The following is a 14,282-nucleotide window of genomic DNA, read 5'->3' on the forward strand; positions in this document are numbered from 1 at the left end:
CTTCAGCGGAATGGGACGTGTTGTTTATCACAGTTTACTTTTCACTGACCAAGCATAGCAATAGGGGTATTGTGACCGGGGGGGGGGGGGGGGTGCCGAAAATGGGAAAATATTAAAAATGAAAACTTGGGTTACTGCCCCCCAAAAACCCCTGTACCCCTGGACCAATACCGGACCAAAAAATTTCCCCCGTCCCTTGGCCCACTATTGGGCAAATAAACCCCAAAAAGGTTGAAAAATTGGGAAAAATTTTGTACCCCAATGATAAAAACTAAAACATCAAGGGGGCCCAATTTGTACCCCTTTACTGGATCGGAAAAACCCTTATCCCGCTTCCAAACTGTTGACTTGGATTACAAGACTAGTTGAAATATCATAGTGGGTCACAAGTGCCAGACTGAAAGTTAATGAACAGTTAATTTAGGTTAACCGGCAAGGTAATCCCTGTCTATGCAAGCACATAGCCTACGAGTACTTGTACTTACCGGTACTTGTATACCGGTATCTTGAGTATTGTACCAGTACGTACTGTACTCGTACCGGTATGATATAACAATTTAACCGCTACGGGTTTTAATGATTGAAGTAAACCCTGACCCTAGCAAAACGCGTCTCCCAGAACCCCAGACGCGTCTGACTCTTTGTTCGACACTTCACAAGCCTTAGGATGGTTAATCCTTAACACTACCTCGCTATTTCACCTACTAGGTCAACAGCTTCGCCATTTATCGGTGGTGACCTTTTGCTGTCTTAGGATGGCTTTTCGTATACGTTTGAATAATATTGATTCGTATCAAGCCTATCCAACCTCTCTTGACCCTACGTTCCCTCATATCCCTGATGATGAGCGTCCGCCGAAGATTCCGATAGTCCGGGTCTTTGGAGCCACTGAGACTGGTCAGAAAGTATGTGCGCATATTCATGGGGCTTTCCCATATCTCTATGTTGAATATCCTGGGAAAAGCTTGATGCCAGAAGACGGTAAGAATTTACGCTACAACCTGACTGCTGAAGAGCTTACTGAAACTAACCTTGCCATCCCAGTCCATAATTTCCTCACACGTTTTCGGCGGGGCATAGACCGGGCTATGGGGCTATCCGCTGGCCGTTCTATCCGATCACAAGAGAAGCCACCTCGCTTTGTTGCTCATATATCACTTGTCAAAGGTGTCCCATTCTATGGTTTCCATGTTGGATGGAAGTTCTATTGCAAGATATACCTATTCAACCCGCATATGAGGGGTCGGCTTGCGAGGATTCTACAGAGCGGAGGTGTTTTGAGTAGGGTTTTCCAGCCACATGAGGCTCACATTCAGTACATACCGCAATTTATGATTGATTTCAATCTAAATGGGTGTGGATTCATCGAGTGCGACAAGGTCCTCTTCAGAGGGGAAATACCGGATGCGGATGAAATAGGGGAGCAACATATCTGGCATAATAAGTCAATACCGGAGGTATCTATTCTGCCCGAGAGCCAGTTCCAGCGGCAATCTTATTGTACTTTGGAGGTCGATATTCACGTTCGGGACATATTCAATAGAAAGCAAGTTTCGGCGCGGCCACTTCATTTCGACTTCGTTGAACGCACAAATCCTATATCGCCTGATATAAAACTCGTTCATAGCATGGCAGAGCTATGGAAAGATGAGAATCGGCGAAGAGGTAATAATAGTAACCCCGCGGAGGGTCTGGTATCTTCATCCTCCGACCAGCGTGGGCCTTCCGGAACTTGGATTCATGAGGAAGAGTATCGAGAGAGGATAAAAGACATAATCAAGACTGAGAGGCGGGTTAGTGACGGCCGCACTCTCAAATTCGAAACTTATGTATCTCGCGCACAATTCGAAAACCTTTGGCCAACTGCTTTCGAGAGTGTAGCAGAATCGTTTGAGGGAGCAGGCCTGCCCCCGGACAAGAAAGTTGAGCTTGTTGTAGAAGCTGAAATTGCTGAAGTTGACGAGAGTCTCGTTTACGATATCGGTGAGGGAGAGTTCAGCGATAGTGATTTTGAAGGTCTCTTTGATGTAATGGATGATCCAGGGGGCGAGCAGAGCGCTAAAGTTAAAGCTGAGAAGAGTCATGAACAAGTGAAAAGGGGCTTGGTATGGGAGCTGCAGGGGCGCGAGCTAAAGATATCATCGTCGCCGCCAATGCCAGAAGCCTCAAATGGGGAGGGCCGAGTTGAAAAGAGCTTGTCTAACAATTCACAATTAACTATCGCGGGTGGTTCATTCTATGAAGGACTAGTTGAAGAATTCATTGAAGAGGAAGACGATATAGTCGTTACTGATAGCAGGGTCTGGTTTCCGACAAGCTCTGTTGATCCAGATGTACCAACTTCATACCAAGTTCCTTCAAAACGAGTGAAGATGGAGTCCTTTTCTTCAAATATCGAAAGTCAAATGCCACCGTCTTCTGATTGCTCTGACGTACCTGAAAAAATCTGTTCCACTTCTGCCTCGGTTAGGAGGGATATACCTAACGGGAAGTCTCCTGCGCTTTCCAACGGCCACCCTTCCTCCGCACAGCCTGGGTGCCGCTTTGTAGACTCGGTTTCGGAAAACTCGAAAACTCGAGCTTCAATATCCGAACCGCTGCAAAAAAGCCGCAAAAGGGCTCAGCCCTCTTCTAGTAGGGCCAATGATACGCCTAGGCCAGAGAAGATTGGTCGTCGAGGTAAAGTAGCTGTTGATTTATCTAATCTTCGTAAGTATCATTGAAATTCCTGTCTCGGCATGAACCATTGTGCTAAATTATCACCAGCAACCCGACTAGACCCAACCTCCTCACTGCGCGGTGCCTTCGACATCCCCTCGAATAGCTCAATAAGATGTTATAGTCAACGCGCTCCATCATCATCTGAACTGCTAACCTCCGAAGACAAGGAAGAAATAGCTAAAGTAGCCTATCAAGAACCATACTACAGCGACGACAGAGACGTCCCGACAAAGGTCTGGGAATATGCCGGGCGTGAATTCAAGTTCAAATCAAGCAAGCTGTCAGATCTTCCCATTTTTAACCCCAACAATGAAAACCGGATTGTCTGGGAATACAACAGACTCAATCAGCGGGATCCTAGGTTCAAGATGTGGAATATAGCGGAGGCACCCCCAAGTAGGAAGGAAGTAGCAAAATTGCTAGAAGAGCGAAAGATAGTGAGGAAGGGGAAGGGTGCGAGGCAGAGTGTCGCATATGAACACAATAGCTTTTTTGCGTCTCAGGTTTGTGTGCAACTTGCTAGTGTTATTGGGAGGAGGGCAATGCTGAGATACTTTTGTTTTGGTGTCAATTATAGATTCAAGGTCCCACGCAGAAAAATAAATATGGTTTCAAGTTTTCTCAGAATGCAAAGTCAGATAATGTGCAGCATGAGTTACAGCATATGAGTATTATGAGTTTGGAGCTTCATAGTGAGTGCTTTGGTATCTGTGATCCAAAGAATTGAGTCTGATGCTTGTGGTATAGTCAACACTGTGGGAGACTTTGTTCCTAATGCGGAGCGGGACCAGATCGAGTGTATTTTCTGGTCTCTGAAGGAAATGGAAGAGGGTGAGGATGGTGAGGTTAAGGAAGTGTTCGTATCGTCATATAGACGTTCTTTCCTGATACTTGTACAATTGCTGACATGCTCAGAACTCGCATTGGCATTATCACCTTAGTCGATGAACACAATAATGATCCCAACCCTGGCCTGAAATTCCGCCGCCAGTGCAGGGCCGAAATCCGGACCGAGACCTCGGAACTTGGCATGATAAACACACTAATCGATACTGTGCGAGTCCTCGATCCAGATATTCTCACAGGATGGGAGGTCAACTCCAGTTCCTGGGGCTACCTTATCAAGCGTGCCAATCAACTCTTCGGTAAGTTCCAAGATCACTTCTCCATCATAGAAAAAGTTCTTCTAATTCGAACCAGAAATGAACCTCTGCGACGACCTCTCCCGGGTTAAGATCGAAACGCATAGTAGATTCGGAAAAGAATCCAATCTCTGGGGGTTCAATACTGGGTCTGCCATCAGGATTACCGGAAGGCACATGGTAAACATATGGCGAGCTATGACCGCGGAGCTTAACTTGTTGGGCTATTCCATGGAAAATGTTGTATTTCACTTATTGCACCAGAGGTCAGTGATATTCCGTGAAGCATCCGCCATGTCTCACAACAGCTAACAAAATTGTAGGATACCACATTACTCATTCAGAGTATTGACTGGATGGTATACTAGTGGATCACCGCTATTGTTTGGGAAGGTCATTAAGCATTTAGTGAGAAAGGTGCAGTTGGATTTGGAGATCCTGGACCGGCAGGAGCTTATTACGCGGACGAGGTGAGATTGGAGTGAATCATTGGATTGTGGGTAGCTGACTTGCGACTAGCGAGCAAGCACGCCTTCTGGGCATTGACTTTGCGTCTGTCTCTGGACGCGGTTCGCAATTTAAGGTTGAATCTATGATGTTCCGAATAGCGAAACCGGAGTCGTTCATACTGGTTTCGCCAAGTAAGGCACAGGTAATTGCGATTGGGCATTTGAAGTTATCAAGTACACTGAACGGCTTTTAGGTCGGGCAACAAAACGCACTTGAATGCCTACCTCTGGTCATGGAACCTTTCTCGAGGTTCTATACCAGTCCAGTGGTTGTTCTGGATTTCCAATCTTTATATCCGTCCGTGATGATTGCGCACAACTATTGCTATTCTACATTCCTAGGTAGAATGACGCCCTGGCGCAGCGAGAATAAGATGGGCTTCACACACCTCCACCGCCCTCCCCGACTTCTAGAACTCTGCGAGAAGGATATCAATAGTAGGCCTTACCTCCTCTTGCATCCCCTCTCCAGCTCAAAGCTAATATCTACCAAATCACCAGTCGCCCCAAACGGAATGATGTACATCAAACAAACCATCCGCAAATCCCTCCTGGCGAAAATGCTGACGGAAATCCTTGACACCCGCGTGATGGTGAAGAACGGCATGAAGCGCGACAAGCACGACAAAGCCCTCCAGAAGCTGCTGAACAGCCGCCAACTCGCGCTGAAGCTCATCGCGAACGTGACATACGGGTACACCTCGGCCTCCCACTCGGGCCGCATGCCGTGCACCGAGATCGCCGATAGCATCGTCCAGACAGGGCGCGAGATCTTGGAAAAAGCCATCCGCCTGATACAGGACGATCCCAATTGGGACGCAGAAGTAGTCTATGGCGACACAGACAGCCTCTTCATCCACCTGGAGGGCCGCACAAAAGACGAAGCCTTCCGGATCGGGGAAGAAATCGCGGCGAGAGTGACGGAGGCAAACCCCCGGCCCATCAAGCTCAAGTTCGAAAAGGTCTACCTCCCGTGCGTGCTGTTGGCAAAGAAGCGCTATGTGGGGTTCAAGTATGAGTATCGCGAGCAGGCGGAGCCCGACTTCGACGCGAAGGGGATCGAGACGGTCAGGAGGGATGGGACTCCCGCTGAGCAGATGATCGAAGAAGCTGCGCTCAAGATTTTGTTCAGAACAAAGGACTTGTCGCAGGTTAAGGCTTATTGTCAGAGGGAGTGGACGAAGATTATGAGGGAGAAGGTGTCCATTCAGCACTTTTGCTTCGCGAAGGCTGTCAGGTTGGGGACTTATGCGTATGTTCACACTTATATATATAAAAACAATAACGAGGCTTGGAATTCTAATGATTATAAACAGCGAAGGAGTATCCCTCCCCCCTGGCGCACAACTAGCCGCAAAGCGGGTAGAAAAAGATCCCGAAAACGCTCCTCAATACGCCGAACGTATCCCGTAAGTTTCCCCTCCCCCTCCCCCTTAGACCCAACATTAACACGTATCATTCAAAAAGCTACGTAGTAATAGCCGGTTCCCCCGGTCAAACCCTAGCAGACCGCACAATCGAAGTCAACGACCTCCTAGCGTCGCCAGAACTAAGCCTAGATTCAGAATACTACATCTGCAAAAACATAATCCCACCCCTGGAGCGCATCTTCAACCTTGTCGGCGCGAACGTGAGGCAATGGTACGACGAGATGCCAAAGTACAAGCATTTAAGGAAGTTGATAAAATACAATGACTCTGCTGCCGCCACCAGTGGAGGAACCGGCGCCCAGAAGGAGAAATCCAGAGCCATAATAGAATCATACATGACCAAGTCCTCGAATATTTGCGCCGTATGCGGGTGCAAAACTTCCAGAACCAAGAACAGTCAGTACCTACCTACTTCTACCTACTTCCCTACCTACCTCCTTCCTTTCTCCTCTTCATTCCACCTTCCCATTGCTAACTTGATTTTTTTTTTCTTTTTTCTTCTTCTTTAAAGATATATGCAAAGACTGCACTCAAAACCGTGACGCCTCCATCATTCACGTGCGCACACAACTTGCGCGCGCTGAGAAGCGGGTGCTGGACTTGCAGACCGTGTGTAGGTCGTGCGAGGGCAGCTCTCCGGGAGAGGAGGTGGCGTGCACGTCGCAGGACTGTGCGGTCTATTATTCGCGCAGGAGGCAGGGCGCTGCGTTCACTTGGGAGAGGGAGAATGTTAGAGGCGTGTTGGGCGTTTTGGAAGGGGTGGGGGAGTTGGAGTGGTAATACGGGGGAAATGGTTGTGTTTGTGGTGGTGGGCCTGAATTCTGCACGTGTGTCGAAGGCCTGGTTTCTTTTTTTTAAGGTAAAGGTCTCATATGCCATTAATGTTTTCAAAAATCCCCTCAAATGCCACAGTACCCTCAAATGCCACAGTACCCTCAAATGCCACAGGAATATATTATGTAAGTTTTGCTTCTATGTAAATTAAATACAAATTAGGTTTCTCAATATAAATTATTTACTTAGTCTTGGCACTGGTAAAGGAGAATTCCTATTATACAGGAACAGGTATTTTCTATCTTACCATTCTTTTTTCTCTCTAACTCAACTTTTTTTCCCCACACTTTCTCCCCTTCTGCTACTCCCCCTTCTCAGCCAATCTACCTCCCCCCTCCTTTCTCACTCTTCCTCCTACCATAAAATCTCTTGCAATCTACCATCTTTGATAGCCCCTACTCTTTGTATTCTAAGTCAAAAGTTCTTAAAAAGAATTAGTGTTTTCCTGACACAGTATAGCCTGAGTTACTTGTCTATGTTAGATCTTATTAACTTTATAATTAAAATCTATCTTAGGTGGAAGTTACCAGTTATAGGGATATTTGTGACAGACTGGAGATAGTAGATTTCTAGAGATTTTACAGTACTCTAGAATTCCTCACTCTCCATCCTTTGCTCTATTATCTTCTCACTTCGCTCTTCGCTCCTCACTCTGTACCCTCCACTCATCTCTCTCAGCTCTTTGCTTCTTGCTCTGTACTCTCTGTACTTCTCCCTACTTGTCACTGCTTGCATGACTAGTAAATCTCTTTTTCATAGTGTAATTCTCTCTGATGTATGTACTTAGACTTTTCTTTCTCTGAATTTTCTACTATACAAAAAAATTTCTTTTAATCAAAATTTTAAAATTAATTATCAAAAAACTTACATAATCAAATTCTGTGGCATCTGAGGGTACTGTGGCATTTGAGGGGATTTTTGAAAACATTAATGGCATATGAGACCTTTACCGTTTTTTTTCTATTGGATTCGGTATGTGATTGGTGTTTCATGGATTATCACTCGGCGCAGCCGCTGCGGCGGGCGATGGGGAGCAGCGGATTTCGATGCTTGGGAGGGGGATTAGGATCTCAATTACTTTTATTCGCAAGCATTAGTGTTATCGGACTTATATGTTTGTACAGTGCTAGTGGTTATGGATGAGATATGCCGGCCTATGATGTTGGGTATCAGACAAGTTGGACGATGTTCAAAGACCTAGGCTCGTCCCTGCTACCACAGACAGCGCATAACGAGCTGTGCGTGCGGTGCGCATCTAATACCTGTAGTTGGTGCCCTTAGCGGAGTTGGGTGGCTTGCTACCATTTAAGGCCGTCATTGACTGGTATTGGTATAGTAGCGGTCCCCTCTTCGATTGCCGATGCTGACCTCGGCTCCGACGTCCCGAGTTTGGGCCCAACAGCACGATCAACTTGCTCGTCTGCCGATTCTCCCTCCCCACCCTCAATGTGACCCTCCTCCCCGCTTCCGGCCTCCCCCTCACCATCGCTAGCTCCCTTATCGGCCTCTAACTTGGCATACCTAACCCGTTCATCAATACTCTACTGCAATCGATCATTCCCCCCACGGCCGCCTGAAGGCAAAGCAAACGCAGAAAAGCAGGAGAAACGCACTTCCTCTTGGCCTTCTTAGTCTTACTAGCCTTCCTTCTCCGATCCCTCTCCGCCAACGCACCAACCCGGCTCTCCGTCCCACGCTCCATAAACTCCAGCTTCTCAGCCAATATCTTACGCGCGATCTTGCGGTTCTGAGAACGTGAGCGGGTGGCTTGGGATTTTACCACTATCCCTGTTGGGAGGTGCTTTAGTTGGACGGCGGAAGAAGTTTTGTTCTGTTTTGGTTTCTTGTTGGTATTCTTCTCGCAATGTAATGAATGTACTAGTACAAGTAATGTGGTGCAGGTTGGGATCGGATGGGGGCAGAGGAACGCTTACAACTGCCGATATGTTACCGGGCGTTACATGCTCGCCCGCATAAGTAGTAGATTGTCCGTGCGGGTTTCAGATAATACGGTACCGTCCGAAGTAGCATGCAGTGAAGGGGATATTGTGACTCACTTTTTTGACCTCCTGGACCGCTATTGTTGGTCATGGTGGTAACAGCACACACCGTTAAGTTAAGGCCCTCGCACAACGACTTTGCGGAAAGGGGGGGACGCACCTTCCTTTCAGGAATGACTCTTCAATCTCCTCCTCTTTCACAGATGGTCTTGGTGGCATTGGTTTACCAAAGTTGGTGGCTGTGAGAGCTATTGCTCGTATTGGGCGTACCGGTATTCGCGGGGGGTGTAGGAGTGGGAGGAGGAGAATGGGGGCTCGAGATGAAAGCTTTTGAAGGATCATTATTTGCGATGGGTTTGTGTCTGATAGGGAGGTTGGTTTGGGTGCTCGGTTGCACTTGAGGCTCTAAAAAGCTTGGCTGCGCGGATCATATGACTGGCAGCGCCTTTTGTTTGCCTGCCTGCCCCAAATTTTGTCACAGGCAAGCGTGTTCAATGGAAGCGGGACTTTGATTGGGACTTTTGGAATACTATCATAGTTGTAGTACTCTACTCGTACTATACCTATACCCGTATCGGTGGATGACAGTATGAGATGATAAAATCTCTTTCCCTCCAAAGCTTGTGCCGTGACTCGGAATGTGCAGTTTTCTGTGTGCCCTTACTGCTGGTGGTACAAGTACAGCACCGGTACAGTACAGTACTGTACTATACCAGTACTGCACTCTTACTGCAGTACCGGTAGCCTTTGCACTTTGTATATCCGTCATATAATACGGTAGCACTCGAGATGAAGTCCCTACAGGTATGACACCGATAGCCTACCAGTACCGGTATTCTGTCTGCAACGAGGTCGTATTATGCTTGTACCCTTATTGATGCCGGGGTTGTATGGTAAGAGCCAGGGTCAAGTGTTACCGCACAAGTTATGATACTTGTACCGCTGTCCCCCGAGCCGTGACAGGCGAGACCATCCCATCCACAAGGGTCGTCAGCTAAGACGCTGCTGAACCCCCGAAATTCATCAATTTACAAAGGCCATACCCCCACATATAAGTTCATGCGTTAAGGCCTGTCCCTTACAGTCACAATATGCTGAGTAGAGGGATTGTGCCGACGGCGTTTCCATCTTTCTTATCAAAGAATGTCAGGTGGGGTGCATCCCGCTTTATTATCCCCGCAGGTCACATCCAAAACGTAAACCTTCAACGAAAAGTCTCTTCATCCTCCTCACATCCTCCCCCTCCCCTCTCAAGCTTCTATCCCAAACATTCTCCCTACAAACATTCTTACCTCTCTTCTCGGCTGATCACTAGAGGCACATTGCATACCTCGCCATTCACTCTTTTCCATTCAAACCCAATCCTCAATTCAGTCACCAACCACCGCCGGTTCTCGATATCTACGAACCCCATGGCCAACTACTCTACCCCCTTCAAACCTCAAGATCCAGATGAGATCAATGGATTAATGGAGCTCCTCAACCGTACCCAAGCAGGGAAGAAGGGTAGTGCCCGATTTTTCTGCAAAAAGAAAACCTACCAAGTCGAAGGCTCCCCTATACCCGTTGACTCCTGGAAGTTCCTGGACCATGAGTACAAGAAGAAGGTTCTGCCTACCTCTGCCAGAGGTCTATTCACCTGTAAAAATCCCACCACGGGGGATTGGGAAATCGCCAGCAGGGGCTACGACAAGTTCTTCAATATCAACGAGGTTGACAAGACAAAGTGGACCTGGATTGAAGAGAATACGAACGCCCCGTACGAATTGACTGTTAAGGAGAATGGATGCATTATTTTCATCTCGGGATTGCCAGACGATACATTGCTGGTTTGTAGCAAACACTCACTGGGACCTGGGCTTGATCCGGACAAGTCTCACGCCGTTTTTGGGGAGAAGTGGGTGGATCGGCAGCTGGAGAAGCTCGGAAAGTCTAGAGCCGAGTTTGCTAGGGCCTTAAGGGAGGCGAACGTTACTGCTGTGGCCGAGCTTTGCGATGACACCTTCGAGGAACATATTCTCCCATACGAAGATGACCGGGCAGGGTTATATCTTCACGGTGTGAATCTTAGACTTCCAAAGTTCGCAACTTACTCTGCGGCAGATGTGAAAAGGTTTGCACGAGATTGGGGTTTCAAGGTGGTAGACTCGCTTGATAAGCCAGATGTCCAGAGCCTTCGGGACTTTCTCGAGGAGACCGCCGAGACTGGGTCGTGGGATGGCAAGGACGTTGAGGGTTTTGTTATCCGGTGTAAGGCCCGCGATGGGCCCGATGGGGAATGGCACGATTGGTTCTTTAAATACAAGTTTGAGGAACCATATCTTATGTACCGTCTCTGGCGCGAATGCACCAAGTCAATGATCGGTGGCGAGAAACCTAAAATTAAAAAACACAAGGCTATAACCACCGAATACCTAAAGTTTGCTGAAAAGTATTTCAGGGAGCACCCCGAAGCAAAAGAGAAATACGAAGAAAATCACGGTATTATCAAACTGAGGAATGCCTTTTTGGAACACAGGGGGCAGAAAGGCAGTGATATCATTAGAGAAGAGGTGGGAGAAGATACAGAGAGTGAAGGTGCAGACGGAGGGAACACCCAAAAGGACAATGTGGTTCTGGCCTCTATTGCTACACTCGGCTGCGGTAAAACCACCGTTGCGCAGGCACTTCATGAGTTATTCGGCTGGGGTCATGTCCAAAATGACAACATTACGGGGAAAACGGGAAAGGGGCGGGCGTTTGCAACTGCTATCTCTAACGCCTTGAGAAAACACCCGGTCGTCTTTGCTGACCGGAATAACCACCAATTCCGCGAACGAGAGCAGCTCATCAAGGATGTATCGAAACTAAATTACAAAGCCACTTTTGTGGCAATCTACTACGCGCACCCAGAGGATCTAATGGGCGAGATCGAGAATACTACAGCAGCCCGAGTATTTGGTCGTGGCGATAATCATCAGACTATCCGAGCATCGACCCAATCCAGGCGATCAGTCGAAGGTATCATGAAGGGTTTCCTCCAAAGGTTCCAGGGCCTTGACCCCAGACGCCTCCCTGACTCCGATTTCAACGCTACTATAGAATTGAACCCCCAAGCAGACTCGAGGGAAAACTTGGAGGTAGTGGTCACCGGGCTCAAGAGACATTACCCCAACCTGATCCCTGAACTTCCAACACCAGAGGATTACGACAGAGCCATCTCGGCTGCGCTCAACTACGCACCTTCACGTCACACCGCTTCCCATAATACCCCTCGATTCTCCCAACCAAGGGGCGAAGCGAAAAGTGCAGTTTCCCCCGGGGAGACCCCCTCCGCCACAGGACCAGGGGAGGCTCCAAAGCAGGAAGGGAAGCAGTCTGTGCGTAATCCTAAGCGCAAGCGAATCGACTACTTTGGCATCCTTGTCCCAACCCAAGAAGTATACGCAGCGGTCAACTCGGCATTTGAAGCTCAACCCGAGCGCATCCGCGGATTCTGGAGAGAGCTCAATGCGAACGATAGGGTCCAAAAAACCTTCCATGTCACCCTTTGCCACACATCCAGCCAGGCAAAACAGCCCGAGATTTGGAAGAAGTACATGGACCTCCTCCAGTCCAAGGGCGGAGAACTATCTACCATCCTCGGGAGGGGCGATGTAGAGCTCCACTCAATGGCCTGGGACGGGCGGGTGATGGCAGTGAGGGTCCTGTTGCCAGATGAGTGGGAGTGTGCTAATGAGGCTCCGCACATTACCATCGGCACTGCAAATTCCTCTATCAAACCTGTTGAGTCCAATAAAATGTTGGAGGCGTGGAGTCTGGGGAATAATGATATCTTTTCGTTGGAGCTGCAGGGGATTAAGGTCAAGGGAGAGGTTAAACCTTTTGGTAAGGTAGATAGATAGATAACTTGGAGGCATGTTACTCTGTTCTATTGGTTTTCCTTTGTTTAGTTGGCTTGGTTGGTTCTATGGTCTCACGGTTAGTTTCTGGGGGTTATACACATAAATGACGGGACTCCTTCCTTTATTTTTTCTTCTATTGCTGCCGTATTTCTCGTCTAGCCTTCTCTCCTCTCCAAGTAGCTAGATGACAAAAAGTTCTGGGTGCCGTGACGATTCTTGGTCTATTTTTCGCTTCTCCTGTAGATAGTGATTGTTTCCACTTTACAATACCGGTATCATGTCGGGTCACCCCAGTTGCATAGATCATCACTCGTCGCCAATTGTTTAGCCTGTATTATCTCATTGGGCTAGACGTCTCGCTTCGCAATTCAGTAAACAAGATACAAGGTTAGCTTCGTTAGACCAAATATCATACATATAATTAAGCTTGCATGGAAATCGAGGGGAACATCATATCATCAGGAAGAAGGACCCTGGGTAACCTTTTCTCATGCTGGGGGGGGGGACTTCCGGCGATCGGGATTACAGTAGGTAGCTCGAATGAGGGCCTTGAAATATCTAACAAAGCCCCACCTACTAGCTAATCGTTTGAGCATTTTGTGAAAGGAGCTACCCACAAGCTTAAGCCCGTAAAATTAATTATCTTTTTTTTAAGAAAACAACAAAACAAACCCCTAACAAGAGCCCATGCGACAACTAAGCTGGGTTTTATGAAAGAAAAGAAGAAAGAGAAGAGAAAAGAAAAGAAGGGAAAAAAGGGTCAGTCAGATACAGGGAATCGATTTTTCCGGCCCGGGCGCAAATGCTACCCTTTGGCAACAGGCCTCTGCTCCCTGCCCCCAGGCCCCCCCCTCCCAGGATCGTAATCGTCCCTATAATAATCCCTGACCTGCCCACCGGTGGGCCCCCTACCATACTGCCTCCCCTCCTTGAACCCAGGATCCAAATCCGTGCGAATAATCCTCTCATCCAGCTTCGTGCCGCCAATGTACTTCATGGCGTCCAGCGTGTCCTTGTGCGTGTAGTACTCGACGAAGCAGAAGCCGCAAGGGGTCTTGGTGAAGCGGTCCAGGCCCATGACCAATCGCTTGATCTCGCCGCACTTGCTGAAGAGTTCGTGGATCTGCTCCTCCGTCGTATAGAAGGAGAGGTTGCCGACGTACAGGGTCGAAGCGTCCTTCAGGGGGTCGGGTTTTGGCGAGGTGCTGCGGCGGCGCTGGGTGGTGTGTTAATGAGTTTCGGGGGTGGGGGGGAGGGAGGGAAGAGGTTTACTTCGCGCTTTTCGAAATAGCTGGAGGGGGCGTCTAGGCGTTGGACTGTGGTTATTGGCATTTTGGGGGGAGGAGGGAGGAGGGGAGGGGGAGAAAGAGAAAAGGTTGGATGGTGTTTGGTGTGGTGGTGGATGGGTGGATAGATAGATAGGTATGATGCCGGGAAATGTTCGCGTGAGCTTGGTTCCTGGATGGGCGACGCGTGGGATGGGGTTACCCGGGTTATGTGTTGGGCTGGCACGTGATTGGAAGATTCCCGAGGCCTTGGGTTGGGTGCTAGAGTTTCATGCTTCCCAAATCGCAAAGTCCACAGTCCACTCTAAACCTTGTAAACCTTTAATATCATACTCCACTTATATGATACAATCTACTCCACCTCCACTTAAACTACCACTGCAACGGGGCCACCAAATAGTTCCGAATAACGAGTAAAATGTGAAATGCTAAGGAATAAGTAGATCATTGATCTCTATGGTCGTCAAATGGGCCCG

General features: G+C 48.2%; 4 protein-coding genes; 2 read left to right on the top strand and 2 right to left on the bottom strand.

Annotated features, from left to right (window-relative positions):
- Window positions 1–755: 755 nt before the first annotated feature.
- Window positions 756–6,582, top strand: GSTUM_00010623001 (uncharacterized protein; the record flags this gene model as incomplete). Its single annotated transcript, XM_002841409.1, has 16 exons — window positions 756–981; window positions 1,081–2,709; window positions 2,767–3,224; window positions 3,299–3,413; window positions 3,469–3,577; window positions 3,637–3,866; window positions 3,922–4,129; window positions 4,187–4,333; window positions 4,383–4,515; window positions 4,567–4,714; window positions 4,787–4,810; window positions 4,874–5,571; window positions 5,602–5,624; window positions 5,689–5,781; window positions 5,840–6,198; window positions 6,314–6,582. 16 exons carry the CDS (start codon window positions 756–758, stop codon window positions 6,580–6,582), a joined length of 4,869 nt encoding a protein of 1,622 aa, XP_002841455.1.
- Window positions 6,583–7,743: 1,161 nt separating this feature from the next.
- GSTUM_00010624001 (uncharacterized protein) lies at window positions 7,744–8,978 on the bottom strand (the record flags this gene model as incomplete). XM_002841410.2 has 5 exons in its annotated part: window positions 7,744–8,157; window positions 8,250–8,467; window positions 8,571–8,600; window positions 8,653–8,713; window positions 8,797–8,978. The coding sequence occupies 5 exons, from the start codon at window positions 8,976–8,978 to the stop codon at window positions 7,935–7,937; spliced, it is 714 nt and encodes a 237-aa protein (XP_002841456.1). The 3' UTR covers window positions 7,744–7,934.
- Window positions 8,979–10,048: 1,070 nt separating this feature from the next.
- GSTUM_00010625001 (uncharacterized protein) lies at window positions 10,049–12,520 on the top strand (the record flags this gene model as incomplete). The annotated part of the gene is made up of 1 exon (XM_002841411.1): window positions 10,049–12,520. One exon carries the CDS (start codon window positions 10,049–10,051, stop codon window positions 12,518–12,520), a length of 2,472 nt encoding a protein of 823 aa, XP_002841457.1.
- Window positions 12,521–12,991: 471 nt separating this feature from the next.
- On the bottom strand, window positions 12,992–13,929 carry GSTUM_00010626001 (uncharacterized protein). XM_002841412.2 has 2 exons: window positions 13,793–13,929; window positions 12,992–13,736 (listed from the first exon to the last, which is right to left on the bottom strand). Exons 1-2 carry the CDS (start codon window positions 13,850–13,852, stop codon window positions 13,326–13,328), a joined length of 471 nt encoding a protein of 156 aa, XP_002841458.1. The 5' UTR covers window positions 13,853–13,929; the 3' UTR covers window positions 12,992–13,325.
- Between the last annotated feature and the right edge of the window lie 353 nt (window positions 13,930–14,282).

Source organism: Tuber melanosporum, assembly GCF_000151645.1.
Source record: "Tuber melanosporum whole genome shotgun sequence assembly, scaffold_72, strain Mel28".
Taxonomy (NCBI): domain Eukaryota; kingdom Fungi; phylum Ascomycota; class Pezizomycetes; order Pezizales; family Tuberaceae; genus Tuber; species Tuber melanosporum.